At 36.5% G+C, this 25,480-nt stretch overlaps 1 protein-coding gene across 9 annotated transcripts in view; it reads right to left on the bottom strand.

The window, feature by feature from the left end:
• The window catches only part of DOCK7 (dedicator of cytokinesis 7), a 238,434-nt gene that overhangs the window by 62,085 nt on the left and 150,869 nt on the right, over positions 1 to 25,480 (bottom strand). For all 9 annotated transcript variants that reach the window (XM_054533642.2, XM_024251423.3, XM_054533652.2 and 6 more), the window contains 6 exons: positions 22,721 to 22,861; positions 22,518 to 22,631; positions 20,871 to 21,041; positions 18,463 to 18,602; positions 12,265 to 12,434; positions 11,136 to 11,290 (listed from right to left, as the gene is read on the bottom strand). In XM_054533642.2, coding sequence (XP_054389617.1) covers positions 11,136 to 11,290; positions 12,265 to 12,434; positions 18,463 to 18,602; positions 20,871 to 21,041; positions 22,518 to 22,631; positions 22,721 to 22,861 — 891 coding nt within the window. The remainder of the gene's footprint in view (positions 1 to 11,135; positions 11,291 to 12,264; positions 12,435 to 18,462; positions 18,603 to 20,870; positions 21,042 to 22,517; positions 22,632 to 22,720; positions 22,862 to 25,480) is intronic.

The raw sequence follows: 25,480 nt of genomic DNA, 5'->3' as shown, positions 1-25,480 counted from the left end.
CCGTCTCTACTAAAAATACAAAATTAGCTGGGCGTGGTGGTGCATGCCTGTAATCCCAGCTACTCGGGAGGTTGAGGCAGGAGAACTGCTTGAACCCGGGAGGTGGAGGTTGCAGTGAGCCGAAATTGTGCCATTGCACTCCAGCCTGGGCAACAAGAGTGAAACTCTGTCTCAAAAAACAACAACAAAAAAACTACCTCCATTTTAATGATCCCTCTTCACAACCACCACTTCAACTTTCCATCTCATTACTTCTTATAAATCAACTCCAACAACACACACAATATCAAGTATTAGAAAGAACATGGAGCAACAAATATTTCTTCATTGCTAGAAGGAATATATATTGCTAGAACCACACTGGAAAACAATTTAACCAAGTAAAACTGAACATGTGCATAACCTCTAACCCAAAAATGCCACTCTTAGGTATATACCTTAGTGAAACTCTTCTACAGAGTGATGTAAAGGAACATTCATAATACCTTTATCTGTAATAGCCCGAAACTACAAACAACCCAAACTTCCTTTGAGAATGAATACATAATTATATTTTCTAATGGATTGCTATGACATTACAGACTACAGCTATACATATCAACATGAATGACTCTTACAAACATATACAAAAAAATCAAGTCATAGAAGTACACATAGTATATATTCATAAAAAGGTGAAAATATGTGAAGCTAAATAAAATATTGTTTAGAAATATAGACAAAACTGGCTGGATGTGGTGGTTCATGCCTGTAATCCCAGCACTTTGGGAGGCTGAGTCAGGTAGATCACTTGAGGCCAGGAGTTCAAGATCAGCCTGGCCAACATAGTGCAACTTGTCTCTACTAAAAATACAAAAAAATTGGTCAGGCGCAGTGGCTCACGCCTGTAATCCCAGCACTTTGGGAGGTTGAGGCGGGTGGATCACGAGGTCAGGAGATCGAGACTATCCTGGCTAACATGGTGAAACCCTGTCTCTACTAAAAAAATACAAAAAAGTTAGCCAGGCATGGTGGCGGGCGCCTGTAGTCCCAGCTACTCAGGAGGCAGAGGCAGGAGAATGGCGTGACCCCAGGAGGCAGAGCTTGCAGTGAGCTGAGATTGCGCCACTGCACTCCAGCCTGGGTGACAGAGTGAGACTCCATCTCAAAAAAAAAAAAATAAAATAAAATAATAATAATAATTAGCCAGGTGCAGTGGCAGTCACCTGTAATCCCAGCTACTCAGGAGGCTGAGGTGGGAGAATCACTTGAACCTGGGAGGCAGAGGCTGCAGTTAGCCAAGACTACACCACTGCACTCCAGCCTGGGTGACAGAGCAAGACCCTTTCTCAACAACGGTAACAACAACAACAAGAAGTCAATAAAAGAGAGAAAAAAAAAACTATAATGGGGTAAGACAATATAAAGTAAAACATAAAATGTTAAATACATCCAATTTAATTTAACTAAATGTAAATGGATTAGAAACTCTAGTGAAAGAGAGAGATTAACAAACCAGATTTTTAAGATACAAGAAAAAAATCTAACTATATGCTGTTTTTAAAAGAAATATCTAAAACATAATACAAAAATGTTGAAAGTAAAGGGATGAAAAAGTCATGCTATACACACACACAGAGCAAAGAAAATCTAGTGTAGTTGTAACTATTTTAAAAAGCATCATAGTTCATGTAGATGAAAGTGAAATCCACCAAAATTATATAAAAGTGTTAAATGTTTCATAATCAGGCCTCAAAAGGAACAAAAATCTGACAGAATGACAAGGAGAAATTACAAAACCACAATTGTAGTGGCATATTAGAATAAGCACGCAAAATTTAGTAAAGACCAAAAAGATTTAAACAACAAAAGTACAGGACATAGAATGCTGTAACTAACAATGAAAGAATATTCATTCTTTTAGAATACATGAGATATTTACAAAAACTGACCATATACTAGACCACAAAACTAGTTGCCACAAACATAACAAACTGATATCATACAGAGTTATGCTCTCTGATCCTTTAATTAGGCCAAAATCAGAAACAAGGATATCTAGAAATTTTCATGACTGAAAATTTAAGACAAAAACAACTTTTTAAATAGCCCAAAGGCCTAAGAAGAAATCATAATGAACTTCAGAGTCATTCTGAGATGAATCTTGAAAATTCTACCTATTGATCATGATAAACTTGTTCCTCCAGCTCACAATTTAGAAGTCACAGATGACAGAAGGGAGAATGTAGCAGGCAATGTGATCCTAGAGGCGATGAGAAGGGATGACTAACTGGCTAAAAGACGGAGAGAAGATGAAACCATTTGGGGAAGATGTAAGAGATTGCAACTAAGTTGAATAAATAAGATACACATTAAAAAAAAAAAATGCCTGTATAGCCAAGACAATGAGCAAAAAGAACAAAGCTGGAGGCATCACACTACCTGACTTCAAACTATACTATAAGGCTACAGTAACCAAAACAGCATGTACTGGTACCAAAACAGATATATAAACCAAGGGAACAGAACAGAGGCCTCAGAAATAATGCCACACATCTACAACTACCTGATCTTTGACAATCCTGACAAAAACAAGCAATGGGGAAAGGATTCCCTATTTAATAAATGGTGTTTGGAACCGGCTAGCCATATGCAGAAAACTGAAACTGGACCCCTTCCTTACACCTTATACAAAAATTAACTCAAGATGGATTAAAGACTTAAATGTAAGACCTAAAACCATAAAAACCCTAGAAGAAAACCTAGGCAATACCATTCAGGACATAGGCATGGGCAAACACTTCATGACTAAAACACCAAAAGCAACGGCAACAAAAGCCAAAATTGACAAATGGGATCTAATTAAACTAAAGAGCTTCTGCACAGCAAATGAAACTATCATCTGAGTGAACAGGCAACCTACAGAATGGGAGAAAAATTTTGCAATCTATCCAGCTGACAAAGGGCTAATATCCAGAATCTACAAAGAACTTAAACAAATTTACAAGAAAAAAACAACCTCATCAAAAGGTGGGCAAAGGATATGAACAGACACTTCTCAAAAGAAGACATTTATGAGGCCAACAAACATATGAAAAAAAGCTCATCATCACTGGTCATTACAGAAATGCAAATCAAAACCACAATGAGATACCATCTCACACCAGTTAGAATGGCGATCATTAAAAAGTCAGGAAACAACAGATGCTGGAGAGGATGTGGAGAAATAGGAGCGCTTTTATACTGTTGGTGGGAGTGTAAATTAGTTCAACCATTGTGGAAGACAGTGTGCTAATTCCTGAAGGATCTAGAACCAGAAATATCATTTGACCCAGCAATTCCATTACTGGGTATATACCCAAAGGATTATAAATCATTCTACTATAAAGACACATGCACCTGTATGTTTACTGTGGCACTATTCACAAGAGCAAAGACTTGGAAACAATCCAAATGCCCATCAATGATAGGCTGGATAAAGAAAATGTGGCACATACACACCATGGAATACTATGCAGCCATAAAAAGGATGAGTTCATGTCCTTTGCAGGGACACGGATGAAGCTGGAAACCATCATTCTCAGCAAACTAACACAGGAAAAGAAAACCAAATACTGCATGTTCTCACTCATAAGTGGGAGTCGAACAACGAGAACACATGAACACAGGAAGGGGAACATCACACACTGGGGCCTGTCAGGGGGTGTAGGGGTAGGGGAGGGACAGCATTAGGAGAAATACCTAATGTAATTGATGGGTTGAGGGGTGCAGCAAACCACCATGGCATGTGTATACCTATGTAACAAACCTGCACATTCTGCACATGTATCCCAGAACTTAAAGTATAATTAAAAAAAAAAAGGAAAAAAAATGTTACATATAAACAGCATTTAACTAAACAATCAAAGAAAAATGCATAGGCTGAAAATACATATCAAAAAAGAAAGGATGAAAATTAGTGAGTTAAGCATCTATCTCAAGAAGTTGGAAAAAGAACATGAACGTAAACCCAAAGAAAGCAGAAGATAGTAAATAATAAACATTAAAAAGTGAGGTCAACAGTGCCACCATACTGGTTCTTTATAAAGACTAAATACATTTCGACTGTCTGGTAAGACTGATAAAGACAAGAAAAGGTACAAAAATCTAGCCATAGAAAAAAGTTTACATCCACTACAGAGGATACAGACATTTAAAAAATTATACAAGGTATTTTTGAATAACTTTATAAGTCAAGAAATTTGAATATATTTCTACTAGAATAAAATTTACAAAAATCAGTTGTTAAGAAGACCAGGTGCAGTAGTTCGCACCTGTAATCCCAGCACTTTGGGAGACTGAGGCGGGGGGAATCACCTGAGGTCAGGAGTTCAAGTCTAGTCTGGCCAACATAGTGAAATCCTGTCTCTACTAAAAATACAAAAATTAGTCAGGCACAGTGGCAGGTGCCTGTAATTCCAGCTATTCAGGAGGCTGAGGCAGGAGAATGGCTTGAATCCAGGAGGCGGAGGTTGCAGTGGGCCGAGATCATGTCACTGCACTCCAGCCTGGGTGATACAGCGAGACACCATCTCAAAAAATAAAATAAAATAAATAAACAAATAAATACAATCAATGTAAGAAGAAACAAAAAACTTCAATAGTCTCACAGATAATAAATTATAACAGTAATTTTAAAACTTAAAAAAGAAAACACTTCCAGCACAGATGGTTTCATAAGTTCTCCAAATATTCCAGGAAGAAATAATTCTAATCTTAAGTACTTGCAGAGAAGAGAATAAAAGAGAAAACTCCCTACCTCATTTTAATTGACTAGCCTAACCTTGACTCTAAAACCTGAGAAGAATATAAGAAAGAAAAATTATAAGCAATCTTATGAACACACATATACAAATCCTAACAAAATATTAGCAAATGAAATCCATTAGTACACAATTATGAAGAAGTTGAGTTTAATTCAGGATTTCAATGTTGGTTTAACACTAGAAAATCAATTTAAATAAACAACATTAAAAGACCAAAAGCAAAACAATACAGCCATCTCAATGGATATGGAAAAAGCATTCGATAACAATTCAACTATTCATAACTAAAAAACAAAATGCTTAGTAAACTAGTAACAGAAAGAAACTTCCACAATAAAGGAAGGTATCTTAAAAAAAACCCAAAACATACAGAACATATGTTTAAGAATGAAATGTTGAAAGTTTTACCTTTAAAGATACAAACATTACCACTTCTATTCAACACTGTACTGGAGGTACTAGCCAGTACAATAAATTATATATATTAAAAAAAACTGACAGGAAGAAACTACATTGTTATTATTCACAAATTATATGACTGTGTGTAGAAAAAAAGAATTTACAAATGTGTTCTTAGTTTCTCACTTTATCATTTATTTTATATTGTGGAAATAAACATCATTGTACAAAAATCAATTATTTTTTTTGATAATGAGTATTTTGTTTCTGTACAAAAATTGATTCTATTTCCATATAAAGCAATCAACATTAGAAAACAGATTTTTTGAAAAAGACACCATTTATAGGAACATTAAAAAATATCAAGCATGAATAATAAATCTACAAAAGATATGCTAGTCCTCCTTGGTAGAAACTAAAAAAGTTTATGTACTGAAAGACACTAAAGGCAGCCTAAACCATGGGGGGATTTGTGTTCAAAAATTATGAGATTCAATAGTATAATCATAATTCAGTACAATCTTAACTAAAATTTTAACAGGTTTATTGGTTTTTGTTTATTTATTTTGGTGGAAATTTACAAGCTGATTTTCAAATTTATGTAGATATACAAAGGGCCAAAAAGTAGCCAAGAAAAATTTTAAAAATGTATGACTTTCTCTACATGGTACACCATATAGAGGCAGTACTTCAGAGACGTAGGGAAAATATTCTTTTAATAAATGGTGCTGAAATAATCTGGCATAATATGCAATATAAATAAATAAATAAATGAACCTGGACTCCCAACTTATACTGTATATAAAAAAATCTATTTCAGATAGATTTTAATTTTAAAATTAAATGTAAAAGGAAGAACAAAAAAAATTTCGAATGTAACACAGAATACCTTCAAAGTTCTGAAACAGAAAAAAATTCCTTAAATAAGATACAGAAAATATTAGCTGCAAGACTAAATTTAAGTATATTAAAATCAGGCATTCTAGGCTGTGCACGGTGGCTCACGCCTGTAATCCCAGCACTTTGGGAGGCCAAGACGGGCAGATCACGAGGTCAGGAGATCGAGACCATCCTGGCTAACATGGTGAAACCCCATCTCTACTAAAAATACAAAAAATTAGCCAGGCACGGTGGCGGGCACCTATAGTCCCAGCTACTCAGGAGGCTGAGGCAGGAGAATGGTGTGAACCTGGGAGGCGGAGCTTGCAGTGAGCTGAGATTGTGCCACTGCACTCCAGCCTGGGCGACAGAGCAAGACTCTGTCTCCAAGATAAATAAAAAGTAAAATAAAATTAGGCATTCTAACCACCAAATTCACCATTAAATGGGTAAAACAGCAAGCCACAGAGAAGAAATATTTGAACCACTTATAACTGACAATGGACTTGATCTAGAACATACAAAGTCCTAAAAATCATTAAACAAAAGCAAACAACCAAATGGAAAACAAGCAAAGAACTCTAGACACTTCAAAAGAGAGAATCCAAATGGCCATCATACATATGGAAAAGTGCACACCGCATAAATCTTCAGGGAAATAAAAGCTAAAATGAGATTCAACTATAAATGACCAGATTGGCAAAAATTTAAAAATCTGACAATTCTCTAAGTATTGATGAACATGTGAAGGAATGAGAACTCTCATATTGTACGTGTTAAGTATAAATTAAGGTACGCCCTCTGGAAAATAGTTGGCCATTACCTGCTATAGATTAAGATACCCACAGTCTATGACCCAACAAATTCCACTTCTAGAAAATACCCTAAATAAAAGTATATATATGCATGCAGGATATATATATATAAAAGAAAGTCTGCAAAATTGCTATTTGCAATAACCAAGGATCAGAAACCATTCATGCACCTATCAATAGAATGGGCAAATAAACTGATTTATAGTTAGACAATGGAATATCATACTGAAATGAAAATCAGTGAATTACAGCTACATTTCATAACATTAATGAATACTAAAAACACAATATAAAACTAAACTACAGTATTTTGGCAGGGCGTGGTGGCTCATACCTATAATCCCAGCACTTTGGGAGGCTGAGGCAGGTGGATCAACTGAGGTCAGGAGTTTGAGACCAGCCTGGCCAACATGGTGAAACCCCATCTCTACTAAAAATACAAAAATTAGCCAGGCATGATGGCAGTCACCTGTAATCCCAGCTACTCGGGAGACTGAGACAAGAGAATCACTTGAACGTAGGAGGCAGAGGTTGCAGTGAGCCAAGATCGTGCCACTGCACTCCAGCCTACCTGGGCTACAGTGCAGGGCTCCGTCTCAAAAAACCAAACCAAACCAAACAAACAAACAAACAAACAAACAAACAAAAAAATATATATAAAATACTATAAACTATATTATTTTAAAATGCAAACTTAGATGGTAAAACTATCTATCTATCTATACATTTTTTTGAGATAGAGTCTTGCTCTGTTGCCTAGGTTGGAGGGCAGTGGCGTGATCTCGGCTTACTGCAAACTCCACCTCCCAGGTTCAAGTGATTCTCCTGCCTTAGCCTCCTGAGTAGCTAGGATTACAAGCGACCAACACCATGTCTGGCCAATTTTTTTGTATTTTTTAGTAGAGATCAGGTTTTACCATGTTGGCCAGGCTGGTCTCGAACTCCTGACTTCAAGTGATCTGCCCACCTTGGCCTCCCAAAGTGCTGGGATTACAGGCGTGAGCCACCATGCCTGGCCTAGATGGTAAAACTCTAAACAAAATTATGCAATTATATCATTAATCAGGACAGTGAGAGTTTGGTGGGTTGCTGTGGTTGAGAAAGGGCATGCTAAGAATTTCCGGATGGCAGCCAACTTTCTTGTTTTTGACCTGAGTGGTAATTACAAAGCTGTTTATTAACTAATGTTTTAAAACCTCATTCATTTATGTTTTATGTACTTTGTCATATGTAGTATACTTCACAAAAGAAAAGTTAAAAAAAATAAAAAGGTTAATACAATTGAGAACAATGGTCATTCTCAGGGGAGGGAGAGATCAAATTGAGGAAGGCCATTGGTAGCTTCAAAGGTTACCAGGCTGTAATGTCTGATTTCTTAAACTGAGCAGTGGATATGCTGCTGTTTATTTTATTATTACATTTTGTACATGTACTTTATTGTATTATTTTATAAGTAGAATGTCACCAAAAGTGCAATTGATAAAAAAAATTTGATACACTGGAATTCATTAAAAACTTTCATACTTCAAATGACACCATCAAGAAAGTAAAAAGATAATCCATAGGAAGGGAGAAAGTATTTGTAAATCAGATAGCTGATTATTTTACAAATCCAGAATACATAAAGAACTCTTTAAGAAATCTTAAAATAGCAACCTTTTTTTTCTTTTGAGACAGGGTCTTGCTCTGTTGTGCAGGCTGGAGTGCAATGGCACAATCTTGGCTCACTGCAACCTCCACCTCCCAGGCTCAAACGATTCTCCCACCTTAGCCTCCCAGGTAGTTGGAACTACAGTAGGCACATGCCACCATGCCCGACTATTTTTTGTGGTTTTGGATAGAAACAGACTTTTGTCATGTCCCCCAGGCTGGTCTCAAACTCCTGAGCTCAAGCAATCCTCCCACCTCAGTCTCCTAAATTTCTGGAATTACAGGTGTAGGCCACTGTACCTGACCAATGACAAAAGATTTGAATAGACTTTTCTCCAAAGGAGATATACAAAACAATGTGCTAATAAGCACACAAAAAGATGTTCAACATCTGTAGGTTGTTAGGGAAATGCAAATCAAAACTACAATGAAGTTCCAATTTACAATCACTAAAGGTATCCTAATAAAAAAGACAGATAATAACAAGTGTTGATGAGGATTTGGAGAACAGAAATTCTTATTCATTGCTGATGAGAATGAAAAATAGTACAGCCACATTCGGAAAAAAAAGAGTTTAGAAGTCTCTAAAAATGTTAAACATAGAAGTACCATATGATCCAGCAAATTCACTCTTAGGTATCTACCTAAGACAGATGAAAACATACGTGGACACAGACTTGTACATAAATGTTCGTGGCAGCATTATTCCTAACAGCCCCAAAGTGGAAATGATACAGCTGTTCATCAACTGACAAATGGATAAACAAACTTTGGTGTATCAATACAATGGAATACTATTTGGCAATAAAAAAGAAAGAAGTATTGATACATACACAACATGGATGAACCTCAAAAACTTATGCTTAGTGAAAGAATTCAAACACAAAAGATCATATAGTAAATAATTTCATTTATATAAAATGTCCAGAATAGGCAATTATATACAGATAGAAGTAAGTTAGTCACTCTCTAGTGCTGGGGTAGGAGTGACTGCTAATAGGTATAAGGAATCTTTTCGGGGTGTTGGAAATGTTCTAAAATTAGCTTGTGGTGATACCTGCACAACTCCGCAAATATACTAAAAATCATTAAGGTATATACACTCACAATAGGTGAATTTTTTGATATGTAAATAATATCTTAATAAAGCTATAAAATTGTCAAGTAGGGCAGTTTCCTTAAATATTACTGCATTTTTCTGGAAAAAAATGTCATTTAAAACTTTTAGAACTTGATCTTGCTCTATTGGCAATTTGGTTCCTTCCTGCCCCAATCCTTCTGCCTTTAAAAGCGGAAAAGTTCAGGGGCATAGTAAATATCAAGTGTTTTCAAAACATAAAAAAGTATAAATATTCACAGATTAAAAAAATCCTCAAATGACTGAGAATCTTTCTTAGGGCTGATAAAGAATAAAACGGGTTTAAAAAAATAAAGAAATGAACTATTCCAAAGGATTATAAACCATGTTGCTATAAAGACACATGCACACGTATGTTTATTGCGGCACTATTCACAACAGCAAAGACTTGGAATCAACCCAAATGTCCAACAATGATAGACTGGATTAAGAAAATGTGGCACATATACACCATGGAATACTATGCAGCCATAAAAAACGATGAGTTCATGGACGAAGCTGGAAACCATCATTCTCAGCAAACTATTGCAAGGACAGAAAACCAAACACCGCATGCTCTCACTCACAGGTGGGAATTGAACAATGAAAACATTTGGACACAGAAAGGGGAACATCACACACCAGGGCCTGTCGTGGGGTGGGGGGAGGGGGGAAGGATAGCATTAGGAGATATACCTACTGTAAATGACGAGTTAATGGGTGCAGCACACCAACATGATGCATGTATACATATGTAACAAACCTACATGTTATGCACATGTACCCTAGAACTTAAAGTATAATAAAAAATAAAAATAAAAACTAAAAATACAAAAAAAAAAAAAAAGATTGCTATCTATGACCCAGAAATTACAAGGGTGGCTATACCCTAGAGAAACTCATGCATATGTATACCTGAAAATTTGTATAAGAGTGTTCATAGAAACGTTTGTAATAGTAAAAAACTGGAAACAATCCAAACACCACATGTTCTCACTCACAGGTGGGAACTGAACAATGAGAACACATGGACACAGGAAGGGGAACATCACATACCGGGGCCTGTTGTGGGGTGGGGGGAGCGGGGGGGATAGCATTTGGAGATATACCTAATGTTAAATGACGAGTTACTGGGTGCCTCACACCAACATGGCACATGTATACAAATGTAATTAACCTGCACCTTGTGCACATGTACCCTAAAACTTAAAGTAGAAAAAAAAAAAAAAGAAAGAAATGAACTATCTATAATGAGGCAATTTTCCAAATTCTGAATGACAGAATACAGGGCTTTTTCCCATAAATCTTGAGGTAATCATTTTTAAAACTGTTTGGTAGAAGACAGTTAATATTCTGGGAACTTTAATGTTCTCATAAATAAAACTGAGCACTTTTGCATCAGCTGATACAATCATCTCATATATTTAAGGGCATATCCTAGTAAATATTTGTCTTTCTAGAAAAAAAATTCTGTAGGAGGATTGTTTTTACCGTTGACGTGAGGAGGAAACTGCCAGGCCTTGTTAGTTGAGGGACCGATGTCCCTGCGATTGCCATGGCAACGGTCTGGCTTATCATACTTCCGCTCTCACTTTCATAATCATCAGTAGCTATACAAATTGGTCTTCCTCGTTGATTGTGAGTTTCTAAAGAAAAATAATCCAAAAAAAAAATAAAACTGTTTAGCTGAACTAATTCCTTTTCCTATTCTCCACTATTCTTTAAAAGAATAACCTGTTGACATGTTATAGTTATTAGATTTACTTCTTTTAGATAATATTTTAAATATCTTTAACAGTAACTCATTGCTATGGTAATAATTTACAGTTTATAGAGAACATTAACTTGCTAGTCAAAGAAGATAAAAGAATATAAACACTTCTGCCTTCAGGTAAGGAAATTCATTTTAGTGATCAAAATACTAGAAAGACTGCTCAACAATCAGTCTCTTAAAGGCAAATAGTTGGTTATCTTTGCAACACCAGCACCTGTCAAAGTTCTTAATACACATTAGATACTCAGGAAATGTTTCTGTTTTACTAAACTGGAAGCTATCGGGCTAATTGCTAGTTTAAATTCCCTCATTTGCCCCAAAGAAAATATTGTTGCAAACTAAGTTCTATATTTAAGTAAATTCTAAATATGGAAAGCAAGAGCAATAAAACTCTGTAGGTTCTAGTTTTGAAGAAGTAATACCACTTCAACTTATTAACCTGGTGTTAGCAATAAACATAATTCCTGATATTCAAGTGAATATTCATTTCAATTTTATATATATGAATGAAGTCAAAACTGAGGTGGTAAACATCTGTCAAGTTTTCTTGTATTTTTTCAGATGTATACTGCATGTTCACACCAACATTTCCTAAAATGTAGGTATAGAATTGCTATAAAAATCATTATTTTAAAATTCATCATAAGAACTACTTGAAGCAATCTTATACTGAATTCTCTCACATGGTCAAAGGTTTTCTGGCAATATAGTTAAATATTCGTAGTTTACTTTTATCAGTGCACAATTCTTATTTTCCTAAAATAAGATCTTCATCCCTGAGATATTTTCTAACACTTTTAAACATTGAACTTTGCCTTTAAAATTTGTCTTAATTATATTAGGTACCTGTAAAATCATACAGCTGAGGTACAGTTTCCATGATAATACCAATCAAAGGTAGATACAACATGGCCACTCGAGCCTTTATCTGAGGGTCAGAGTACCGCGGGTCTGAGTCGTGACTGGAGAGTAAATTGTGTACCATATTGATGACTTTCTTATGCAATCCAAACAGTCTATTTAAAAAGAAGAAGACAAAGAAGAAAAAGCAGTAAGGCCACAGAGATTAGCTAACATCTTTAAAACAAACAGTAAGTCATGGTATTGAATAAATTTTGTTCAATTTCTTACCTTTGTCATGTATTTGCATGCATTCCGTTCCTATAAAACATTTCTCATTTTAAAATAAATGTATAAAAATGTAAAAAATGTGTAAAATAAGAATTGAAAAGGAAATGCTACACAAATTCACTTAGAAGTAAATCTGAATATTTGTATATTAACTCCTTATTAGTGTATTTGAATATAAAGAAACTAAGACTACTTATAGTTACATTTTGAAGCTAAACAAGGTAAATTTTAAAATGCTGTAAATGTTATTTCACCAAATCAGATCTTTTCACATTTACCAAAAATAAATTATTCCCTTTTTCTGAAAGAAAAATCCCCTACCTAATGGATTATGTAGCCCACAGGCTGGGGTTGCCTTTGACATCTCTATTTAAACTGCACTTCTTTACTAATATACCTCATTTGGGCCCTCACAACTTTTTTAGACTCCCAATCCCCCTCAGTTTCAAATGGGCTAATACACTAACAAGGGTCACTTTCACTTGAACATTTTTGTCTCTTCTTAAGGGGACAGCACTTTAACTATGCAAACCATTCTAATTTAAAATTCATCTACTCCAACTTTAACTGGCCCTTAATGCTGCATCCACTAGCAGTTTCAGATCTCACTCTCTCTCCTTAAGCCTCTTACTGTCAATCACAACAGAAGACCTTACTTCCAACTTAGGAAAGAAGAGCCATTCTGAATTTGTTCTGGCCAGGTCTTTTAACACAATTCCATCTTTATAGCTCACAAATAGTCTTTCCTTCCTGACTCAGAAAAAGTGTACCTTCTCACAGAAAATAATTTCTCCATATGTTCAATGAACCCCATCTTTTTTCAACAGCTTCAATGTCTCCCCTCATTAGGTTCTTCCCTTCTTTCTTCAAATATGCCTTTCCTATCTTGAAAATACATTTAAAAAGTTGAGATTAGAAAACAGGTAGTCTTCTTCCGGAGCCCTTGATTGTATCTGCCATTTTACAAAGCTGTATGTGAAATCTAGATGGAGATTCTTTCTTCCAGCTCTTTAACCATAAAGTATACTTTTAAAGAGGCTTAAAACACATGAAAGCAAACAGCTGAGAGATGGCCACACACTCAGACTACAACAGCCAGAAAGAGTCTGCCTGCACTTGGTGCTTGGCCTGTGAGGTGGCACCACTGGGCCTTGCCTGCACCAGCTTGCTCAGAAACACAACTGCGACAAGATGATCTGCCTCAAGGGTTATGCTCACCTGCACCCCTGTGCCATAACTGCCGCAAGACGTACAGCCACAAAACATGCTGCGCCCTCAAAAGAAGGTCAAATAAGACACCTCCCCTGGCTCCTCCTTCTCCCACTGGGTGGCCTCCTGCCCAAGCCCCATGGCCCTGGGGCCTCAATGTTTCCCTTTTACTGACTAGTGGGTAGAGGGAGGGTCGGTGGAAAGTACACGTTTAAACATTGTCAAGAACCACATCTAGTGAACCTATCTCAGATCTCATTCTCCAGCTCCACTTGACACTTTGTCCATCTTATATATTCTCTTCTCAGGATTTTCTCCGGTAGTTCCCACCTTCCCTAGATTCCCCATCATTATTCCCAAGGCTTAGATTCTGGCCAATTGCTTTTCACGTTCTCCTCTTTGACTTTCTGTATCAGCACTAATGATTGCCAAAGGTATTCCTTATCTCTCAGCAGCTACCATACTCATACTTCAATCTATCTAAACTCTACCCACTTGTCTTCATAAAGCCTTTTCATATGCTTACATTGCTCAATCCCATTCAGTTATTAAATATATATTAATACAAGATCTGTAATATCTTATTCTAGATGTTGAAGATAAAACATTCCCCATTTTTAAGAAGCTCACTTTAGCAAGAGAGAAACACAGACACAAAAATAATAATTCTTCAATACTTCAAAGAATTCTTCAATTCTTTATAAATGCTACAATAAAGGAATATAAATCCTCTAATCTTCTAAAGAACCATGTCCTACAAAACTAACATTTAATCATAGTGTACTGTTTTGCAGTCTTAACTTTCTAATTATAATGAAAGTTTCTAAAGAGCAAATCTTTCGTTAATTATAGAACATATTATTGCCACTTAAGGAATTATTCTTGATTACGTAGCAAGCATGTGGATTAAAAGACAAACATTCCTCTCAAGGATCTCTCCAAGACAATGCTGCATATAATCTACATACCTCCCAAGACAGTAAAATTTAAAGATGAGATATGAGTTTCTTACAGTTAATCATTCATTCATCAAATTAACATATATTAGCAAGTGTCTACTTTGTGCCAGACATAATACTAAGGCACTGGGAATACAGCACTGAACAAGAAAGACAAGGTGCCTGTTCTCATGCTCTCACATGCTCACATCCTACTGTGAGAGGACAGATCATAAACAAGCAGATTTCAGATAAGTGCCTTGTAGAAACTAAAACGGGGTTACATGGCTAAGAATGATTGTGACAAGGGCAACATGGCTGTTATTTATGAGACAGAGTCTTGCTCTGTTGCCTAGGCTGTGGCGTGATGTTGGCTCACTGTAACCTCCGCCTCCCAGCTTCAAGTGATTCTCATGCCTCAGCCTCCCGAGTAGCTGGGATTAGAGGCAAGCACCACCACGCCCAAGTAATTTTTGTATTTTTAGTAGAGATGGGGTTTTACCATGTTGGCCAGGCTGGTCTCAAACTCCTGACCTCAAGTGATCCACCCACCTCAGCCTCCCAAAGTGCTGAGATTATAGGTGTGAGCCACCATGCCAGGCTTATTTATTTATTTAATTTTCTTGAGACAGGGTCTCACTCTGTCACCCAGGCTGGAATACAGTGGTGTGATCATTGCAGCCTTGACCTCTTAGACTTAAGTGATCCTCCCTCCTCAGCCTCCTGAGTAGCTGGGACTATAGGCATGCACCACCACGTACGGTTAATTAAAAAAATTTTTTTGGTATAGACAGGGTCTCACTATGTTGCCTAGGCTGGTCTTGAACTCCTGGACTCAAGCAATCCTCCTGCCTCAGCCTCGCAAAGTGTTGGGATTACAGGCATGAGCCTCTGTGCCTGGCCAACATGGCTGTAATTTAAGTTAGGTGATCAATGAAAATCTCACTGAGAAGATGCTGTTTGAACAGATACCTGAAGAACCACAAGCAAGAAATGACTATGTGAACATCTGAGGGCTGTTCAACACTGCTTCAAGAGGAGAAAAATCCAAGCGCAAAGGCCTGAAGGTGGGAATGAGCTTGGCGCATTAGAGAAACAGAAAGTAGGCCAGCATGGCTAGATCTTAGTATATGAAGAGGAAGAGAGTGGCAGGAGTAGACAAGAGCCAGATATACAGGGCCTTAAGAACCTATATATGGCAACTATATGCAAGACTATCTTGCAGTCATGAGAGGCTCCAGCCTTAGGATAAAGCTGACACTTCTAGCAGAGGTAAGAAATGTAAAGAACTGGAATCATGATGGTATCAATGAGCTGATGATATTACTGTGCTAAAAACCTATCTTTCTGGGGGTTTATCCGTTCGGAGCCCCCCCTCCCTCTATATCAGGGAGCCGTTTTCTTATTTCTTTCCTCTTTCTTGCCTATTAAACTTTCTGCTCCTTAAAACCAAAAATAATAAATAATAAATAATAAAAATCCTATCTTTCTTCCAATTTTGAAATAGTAAATTTCCTTCCTTTAATAAAGCCAGCTGGAGGAAGAATTTTCTATTTATTGTAACCAAAAACACCTTCATATACCAAGTAAAAATATTGAAAATACAGATTCAAATGAGTGAGCTATACCAGTTATTTTAAAAAGCTAGTAGGTTTAGATAAGTTGTTTTTAGAGTGTTTTTTCCACAAATAACAGATTCTTTTATTTTTTTTTTAATGACATCATAGTCATTTGTCAAATGGCAAAATACAAAAGTGGTGCCAAGTAGGCGTAGAAGGCCCAGAGTTTCACCCATTTAGTTTGCCCTCTCTATACTCCAAAGTCTGCACACACTGCTCATCCCAATCTACACAGAAACCCATTAAGCACCTCTTCAGGACCCTACAGTTCTGTTTAGAACACAGGGTGAAAAACTACTTCTTTAAAATAGATTCCAAATTTAGGAAGCTGCCATTATAAAAAACACATGTCTTTCAGTTGCAGATCTGGCCTTTCACAATTTATTCGGTATTGACTATGCCCCTGACATACTGCTAAGAACTTGACATACCTCCTCTTTTATTCATTCAATAAATATATCAGCAGACCCTTGTAAAAACCTATTTAAAGTATCTCTTTTTGTTCTCTGGAGTTCTTGCATGAGGCTAAACTGCATTATAAACTTGTATTATTCCTACTACGAAAAAAAAATTTTAAGCCATTATCACCTAAATGAGTTATGGTCATACTATTAAGATGGACATACCCCATATGGGATGCTGGACCACAACATATCAGCTTTTTTTTTTTTTTGAGATGAAGTCTTGCTCTGCCACCCAGGATGGAGTGCAGTGGTGTGATCTTGGCTTACTGCAACCTCTGCCTCCCGGATTCAAGCAATTATCATGCTCCAGCCTCCTGAGCAGCTGGGATTACAGACACAAGCCACCATGCATGGCTAATTTTTGTTATTTTTAGTAGAGATGGAGTTTCGTCATGTCAGCCAGGCTGGTCTCGAACTCCTGACCTCAAGTGATCTGACTGCCTTGGCATCCCAAAGTGCTGGGATTACAGGTGTGAGCCACTGCACCTGGCTACATCAAGCTATTTCTATAAATTCAAATCATCAGGTCGGTGCAGTGGCTCACGCCTATAATCCCAGCATGCTGGGAGGCCGAGGCGGGCTGATCACTTGAGGCCAGGAGTTGGGAGACCAGCCTGGCCAACATGGCAAAACCCCATCTCTACTAAAATTACAAAAATTAGCCGGGTGTGGTGGCACTCGCCTGTAGTCCCAACTACTCAGAAGGCTGAGGCAGAAGAATTGCTTGAGCCTGGGAGGCAGAGGTTACAGCGGGCTGAAATCATGCCACTGTTGTCCACCCTGGATGAGGGTGACAGAGTGAGATCTATTTTCAAAAAAAACAAAACAAACAAACAAAAATCACATCATCAGACAATATACTTTTCTAACTACATCAATTTCCAAACATCCTTTAAAAATGTACACAACTTTGGAAGTTTTTAAAACCTAAAGATATTTGTTTATAGGGCAATTTTTGAAATAAAATGCCACATAGTATGATGGCAAATTATAAATTTTTGGCCAGGCGCAGTGGCTCACACCTGTAATCCCAGCACTTTGGGAGGCTGAGGTGATGATCACCTGAGGTCAGGAGTTTGAGACCAGCCTGGACAACATGGTGAAACCCCATCTCTACTACAAAAAGAAAAAAATTAGCTGGGTGTGGGGATGTGTGCTTGTAGTCCCAGCTTTGGGAGGCTGAGGCAGGAGAATCGCTTGAACCCAGAAGGCAGAGGTTGTAGTGAGCTGAGATCCTGCCACTGCACTCCAGCCTGGGTGACAGAGCAAGACTGCCTCAAACAAACAAACAAAAAAAGATAAATTTTCCTGACAAGGAATCAAATAAAAGACCATTTTCCTCAAATGACAAGCATTTACTTTATATCAACAAATCCATCTACTAATATGCATAATTTATTTTATAAACTATTAAGAAGAAAAAAAAGGCTACTAAATGAATCATGATACGCCACCAATTTTAAGACAAATCCCAAATTCAGAGGTGACAAAATATGAGAAAAAGTCTTTCATAAAATTGATTAAACAGATAAATAACATTAAGTGAGAAACTTAGTGAAGAGGGAAGTAGAAAAAGAGTGTGAAAGATTATTCTCCTAATCCTCAGGAAATGTGAGTGGAATACTTCTGTCCACTGTTCAAAATCAAACTCGTATTCTACAAGGTAAAAACTGGTCTACTCACCCTTCAGCATCAGGGTCTAAAATGACAGCCAGCTCTGTTAACACAAGTCCTGCCAAATAATGTTGTTGGCGGAAAGGCACGGACAATTCAAACATATTTGCAATCTTTTGGTCTTGTACATTCGTAGAAAATCCAGAACTCTGTTGGAGAGTGAGGCAGAACAAGACTATAACAGCAGTGCAACAAAACATCCTACAGACAGAGCAATATAAGAAATGAAATACTTTTTCCTAGGGTAGTTTATTTTATATTACTAACACTGAAGACAAAGCAACTTTTCAGACTTTTGGGACAGGAAACTATGATGAGATTGCTTTATTAAGTTAATTACTTTATTATAGAAATTAATCATTGAAAATTTAATTATTTTACATTTCTTTTTTCACATATACTTTCCTACATATTTTCCCCTTTATTCTCTTAGCCACTTTTCAATATCACACTCTGATGGAAAAAAGAAGCAACTAAATCCAAATGACATAGTTGCACTTACCCCAAAGTACAAGAGAAATATTCATAGTCAAGGCTATTGGTTTCCAGAGAAATTCAAAACACCAGTACAATTGTTTTTCACAGAATATACTATCTCTGGAAAATTACCATCATTTTGTTGTCTACTGAGTTTTTTTTTAACGTCTTAATACTTCAAAATATTATAGCATTCTCCAAGATACAGTCCATATTGAGGACTCACGTGATGTTTCTTAGTGCAACAATAGATTTTACATTTCTCTATGGCGAAATTGTCTCCTAATAAGAATATAAAACTCTTCTTAGCCTTTCAAAAAAGAGTGATGTCTCTGTTATCTGAAAGAATCTGAAAATTATGTAGCTAGCTGAGAAAGTGGGCAACAAGGTAACAGAAGAAATTCTATGAGCATTTCCTGGCTGAAAGAGATGTTCGGTAAGGAATTAGATATAAACAAATATGTTTCCTTAAGGGTGTTAGCAACCATATTTATGATTAATCTGTCTTTGTGTAGCTACATCTTTGGCGGAGGATGGGGAAAGAAAGAAAAAGGCCAGCCTCATCCATTAGATTAAGGACACGCTAGCCAGACTGAAGAGTTTGTGGAAAAATAGGCTGATCCAGAAGATTTTTTTACAAAGATAAACTGAAAAGTTGTGGGTACTCTTTGATGTTTTCTAGTCTTTCTAGCTGAAGTTTAAATTTTGTTTTTTAAATCACGGATATGAGATATCACCTACAGAATCCTATTCAGGAATTAAATATATTGAAAACAAAATTAAGAAGTATTAACTTTCACTTTAGAAATTAAGGGCTTAAAAAAAGTAGCCTCCTTGCCTCAGGAATAATACAGTAGAAAGAGTATTTCACTGGACAAAGGAAAATATAGGCTTCTCTGATGCTAAAACCACAAAATCTCTTAATCTCAATTTATAAAAGAGGACATACATATTAACTGCTACAAAAACACTTTTTCATCTACAGAGAACCTACTAGCTGTTCAAGTCAAGTGCCACCCACTCAAAAACCCATCAATTTTCATCTAGTTTCCTTTGGGGTTTCTGGATACAAGAGAGTTAAGCAGGGCTTTGTCATGCCTCCACTGCAGTTTGACTTCTTTCTCTGTTCAATTATGCTTCATCCCCCACTTCCTTTCACAGGTATTGATCTCTAAAACACATCTTGCATTTGAAACTCATTCTTGGTGTCTGCTTCAAGAGAACTCAATTTGTGAAAACATCTAAATTAGTGAGTTTATTTAGGTGAATTCATTCACATGTGCATTAAGTCTATGAAAGGAATATAAAACAGTGGTTAAGAACTTGGGCTTGGCCGGGAGCGGTGGCTCATGCCTGTAATCCCAGTACTTTTGAGAGGCCGAGGCTGGCGGATCAAGAGGTCAAGAGATCGAGACCATCCTGGACAACCAATATGGTGAAACCCCGTCTCTACTAAAAATACAAAAATTAGCTGGGCATAGTGGCGCACACCTGTAGTCCCAGCTACTGGGGAGGCTGAGGCAGGAGAATCACTTGAACCCCAGAGGCGGAGGTTGCAGTGAGCCGAGATCGCGCCACTGCACTCCAGCCTGGGAGAAACGGCAAGACTCCCTCTCAAAAAAAAAAAAACAAACAAACAAATAAACAAACAAAAAAAAAGAATTTGAGCTCTAGAATAAAGCCTTGGTTCAAAGCCTGGCTCTGCCACTTTTTACTCAGTGACCTTTCTGTGTTTCTGTTTTTCTAATCTGCAAAATGGGTATAACAGAACTTGCCTTCTTAGAGTTATTCTGAGGATTAAATGACTTAATACTTACAAAGCACTCAGAACTGAGCCTATCATACAGCTGTTATTCAATAAGTGTTATTTTTTCCATTGTTTAAAATTATTCTTCACAAAAGTGACTTTAAATATATGTATATTCACACGATTTGCATACCTGAGATGTTGCAGAAGAAACAGAAGGTGATGGAGATGCAGGTGGAGTAAGTAAGCTGCAGGGTAAGTTTAATGTAACATAGTGCTCATGACTGCAGATGATTCGTAGAAAATCCAGCCTCAAGGACACCAGAACACTCGGATTCGGTAATGAGTAAAGCTTTGAAGACACCTTGTAAGCAATGCATAAGTAAGAATCTATTATTTCTTTAATACTAATACCAGAATGGCCAATTAGAATTAAAGAGGTAGTACTTGGTATCCAGTTTGGGTTTTGTGGCTTAAGTAACAGTATCACCTTTTTCCAGAGTTACCGATAAAATTAAAAATTTTAAACTATAAGGTTTACTGTATAAACATATTTGACTAACCTACAAGCCACATTCTTGTATTTCCAATATAGCATCAATATTTCTACTTCTCATAAAACAGGGAAAACGTATATCACCAAAATAACTTCATATTACTTCCTTCTTAAAAGAAATTATCAATTCTTTTTAGAGCAGTTTGTGCTTACCTGTATTTATAATTTGTCTGTTTTCTCAGCAACATCATAAGCTACTTGAGGAGACATACTATAAACTGATTTAATAGCTTTAGTGTCCCTACAGCTTAGCTCAATGTTTGACAAATATAGGAGATCAATGCTTAAAGAATAAAGACAGGACAAGTTCTGGTAGCAATAGTACATAAAGTTTTGGGGGAAAGGTAAAAATGATACATATCGTGTTGCAAGTATTTCCATGTGGGTGAGTGCCCATGCATAGTTTTAAATTTTCTATTAGAAGAAATAAACAATAAAGACATCCAATAGAATATTCAAAATTCTAAATATTAGACTGCCAAATAGAATTCTGGACTATTAGTTCCCCAAAACTAATCTGTAGACCAGTTGTGAGGTGCTTCACAAGCACTGTGTGCTCCTCACCCCCACCAGCATAAGTTTGAACTTCTCAGTAAATCTGGGATGGGACTCAGAAATATGTATATTTTTAAAGCTCCTTTAAAAGGTAATTCTGAAAGGCTTATACAGTTTACTACCAAAGTGGCCCAGCAGAACCAATAACTAATGTTTTTTAGAAGGCAGACTTCACTAATCAGTTGATAAAATTTTTAAAACAAAATCAGCTATGTGTGGAAAAGTTCCAGGATGCTTTTAATTTCGTAAAGTCAAGATAATGAACAACATTTGGCAAATGGGTAAACATTTGTCCATAATTCCAAACTCTACAATGTCCAGGGCTGGATTAGGAGGAATACCCAGCAAAATGCAGTTGCTTTAAAAATCACTCAAGATACAAAAGTCCACTCGGTACAAATGCTCCACTTGCATGACATCTTGAGACTGCTTTACATTACTACTGACTTGATGGTATGATCCAGAATGAGAAGTAAAGAGTCATGAGTAGGCCAGTATAACTCAAGGAAATACTGGCTGTACTGATAACAGCTTGCCACAGTCCTTGTGTCCTGATAAAATAAGTGTAACTTACTTTCGCCTTGCTAATAAAAATATGTTACTTTGGCTACTTTTTGTTTTAACATCAGTATATAAATGTGCTCTCAAGGTCTCTTAGCTCTAACTTTGAAAAGAACTAACATAGTATTTAAATTATTTGATTACTAATTATTCCTAACTATGTATTACCTGTTTATAGCAGGACTTTATAAGGCTAAAAACAAATCCTCTGTCCATAACAGACAACAGATCATTGAGAAAGAATGCAAGGCTTGTATTGAGTCTCTCAACCATTTCTGTGTCCTGTGAAACAGAATATAAAACAAAAATTAAAGTATGATAGCTTAATCTGAGCTTGAAAGAGAGATAAGTGGGGAAAAAGTTATGACTACCTTCTGAAATCGTGAAACTATATCACTAGCAATCGTGCTGACAAGAGCTGCAATGTCATCCATGAAACGTTCTGGAAAACGACTTTTCCTTGGAGCATCAAGTTTATCATTAAAGTATAAATGGTGCACCATGCTCTTTACCTGAAAAAAATATATGAATTATTAACTTCCTATGAATATATTTAACAATTACAACAACTCTAAATGCTTGGACTACTTTTAAAATGTGGCATGTAATTTAATAGATGACTGAAATATTTTTAGCTTCTCAAATACTTTTTAAAGTTCCCTACGATGTTTTGTATTTGCTTAAAAAAAAAAAAAACACCATATTACCTTCAGAAAATTATGCTGGCTAACAATAGGACAAAAAAATTCTGTGTATGTCAACAAAACAAAATTTCAACCTTTAAATTTTTTTATTTTTAAATAAAGAAACAGGGTCTCACTCTGTCACACAGGCTGGAGTACAGTGGCATGATCACAGCTCATTGCAGCCTCCAACTCCTGGGCTCAGGTGATTTGCCTGCCTCAGCCTCCTGAGTAGCTAGGACTACAGGTGCACACTACCATGCCCAGCTAATTTTAAAAATTTCATAGAGACAGGGTCTGGCTATGTTGCCCAGGCTGGTCTCAAACTCTTGGCCTCAAGTGTTTCTTCTGCCTTGGCCTCTCAAAATGTTGGGATTACAGGCATGTAATCTATCACATCCAGCCAAAAAAAGTTTAATTAAATTTTTCCAAGACTCAATAATTTTGCCATTCCAAACCTCCCAAATTCTAAGCTTTGAAAGGTTAGAAACCCTGTCTTCACTATAGCGTACTCAGTAGCTAATACACAGATGATGGCATATAGTGGGAATACAATAAATATGAGTACTATATTGTATTGTATTTGTATTGAATATTGTGCAGATTCTTTATTATAACACTGTGGTAATGGTAACAAAGAATTTTAAACTTTAAATTCAGGGAAATTGAAGCTAAAGTCCTAAACTTAATATAGAGCACAGCCAAGTTTTAAATTGCAGTCTTTTGACTATTTTGTATTTTAGAAACCTGAACATATACGTAAGACTACTAAAAAACAGTGAAAATTACAATTTTTACCTTACAAGAGAAGCAGAGATGTACACAAATTACGAATTTAAGGTTTATTTTCTAGGAAAAAAATGAGTTGCCACTTATATATAGTCCCTGATTTATTTTTTCTGTAGATTATTAAATCTCTAGAAGAAATGTTTTCTTACCCATAATATAGGTAACATTCAATGCTGATGACCACCCTATGACATACTCTGGAAGATCCTTTTCTCTTTTTTCTTGTTTTGTTTTATTTTTTTTACATACTTCTTTTTTGGAATAAAAAGTTTCAGTGATTTCAGCTTTACAGAGGCTGAAGACGAAGGTGAAGAAGACGGCCCAAGTGCTGAAATGCCTGAGTTTTAATTACAGTCCTGCTACCTACAAGCTGTGCATACTAAGACAAGTTACTTAACTTCTCTGTGCCTTAGTAATACCTAGGCCACAGGGCAGTACTAGCATATTGTGCCCATCTGATACATGTTTGTTGCCTTTGTTTACATATGTGTGTGTTTACATATACAAGTTTATATGTACAGGTGACCCTTGAACAGCGTGGGTTTGAACTGCATGAGTCCACTTATATGTGGGTTTTCTCCCACCTCTGCCACTCCTGAGATAGCAAAACCAACCCCTCCTCTTCAGCCTATTCAATGTGAAGACAATGAGGATGGAGACATTTATGATGATCCACTTCCAATTAACGAAGAGAAAATATATTTTAACTTCCTTATAATTTTCTTAATTACATTTTCTTTTCACTAGCTTATTCTAAGAACACAGTATATAATACGAATAACATACAAAATATGATTATGTTACCAGTAAGGCATCTGGTCAGCAGTAGGCTATTAGTAGTTAAGTTTTAGGTGAGTCAGAAGTTATATGCAGATTTTGACTGTGTGGGGGAGTCGGTTCCCCTAAACCCCATGTTGTTCAACAGTCAACTGTTCATATATATGTATTTATTAATTAAAATATTAATTCACTCATTTTAAAAGTATCACTTATTTGATTAAGCAAAAAGTACTTAAAAAAATTTAAAGAGACAGGATCTTGCTCTGTAATCCATGCGGAGTGCAGTGGTGATCACAGCTGACTGCAGCCTTGAACTTCTGGGCTCAAGCAAGCCTCCCTCCTCAGCCTTCTCAAGTAGATGGAACTACAGGTTTGTGCCACCAGGTTTAGCTAATTAAAAAAAATTTTTTTTTTGGTAGATATGGGCTCTTGCTATGTTGCCCAGGCTGGTCTCAAACTCCTGATCTCAAGTGATCCTCCTGCCTCGGCCTTCTAAAGTGCTGAGATTACAGGTGTGAGCCACTGCACCCAGCCAGTACTGTTGTTTTTTTATTGATTGTAACTGGCACTTCCCTAAGAGTTTACTAGCCATAATAATAGCAGTGGGTATCTATAAAGCTCTTTCTATCTTTGGTATAAAATCTACAATACTGTCATGATACACTTCATGTATAATGACTAGCAAAGAATGTATCACAAGTTTCCTTTGAAAATATAGCTAGCTTATGCAACCATCCCTGAGAAAATGAGTTAAAATGAGCCTCACTCTTTATAATTCCACCTAAACTGTGTTGAGTGTCCACAGTGTTTATTTAGAGATGTAACACATGTAATTTTGTCTTAGAGGCACGTGGAAAAGCATAAGATGTGCAACAGAAA

This window comes from Pongo abelii, chromosome 1 (assembly GCF_028885655.2).
Source record: "Pongo abelii isolate AG06213 chromosome 1, NHGRI_mPonAbe1-v2.0_pri, whole genome shotgun sequence".
NCBI classification, from domain to species: Eukaryota; Metazoa; Chordata; class Mammalia; order Primates; family Hominidae; genus Pongo; species Pongo abelii.
The sequence above is the reverse complement of the archived record's forward strand: the minus strand, read 5'-3'. Positions and strand labels throughout refer to the sequence as shown.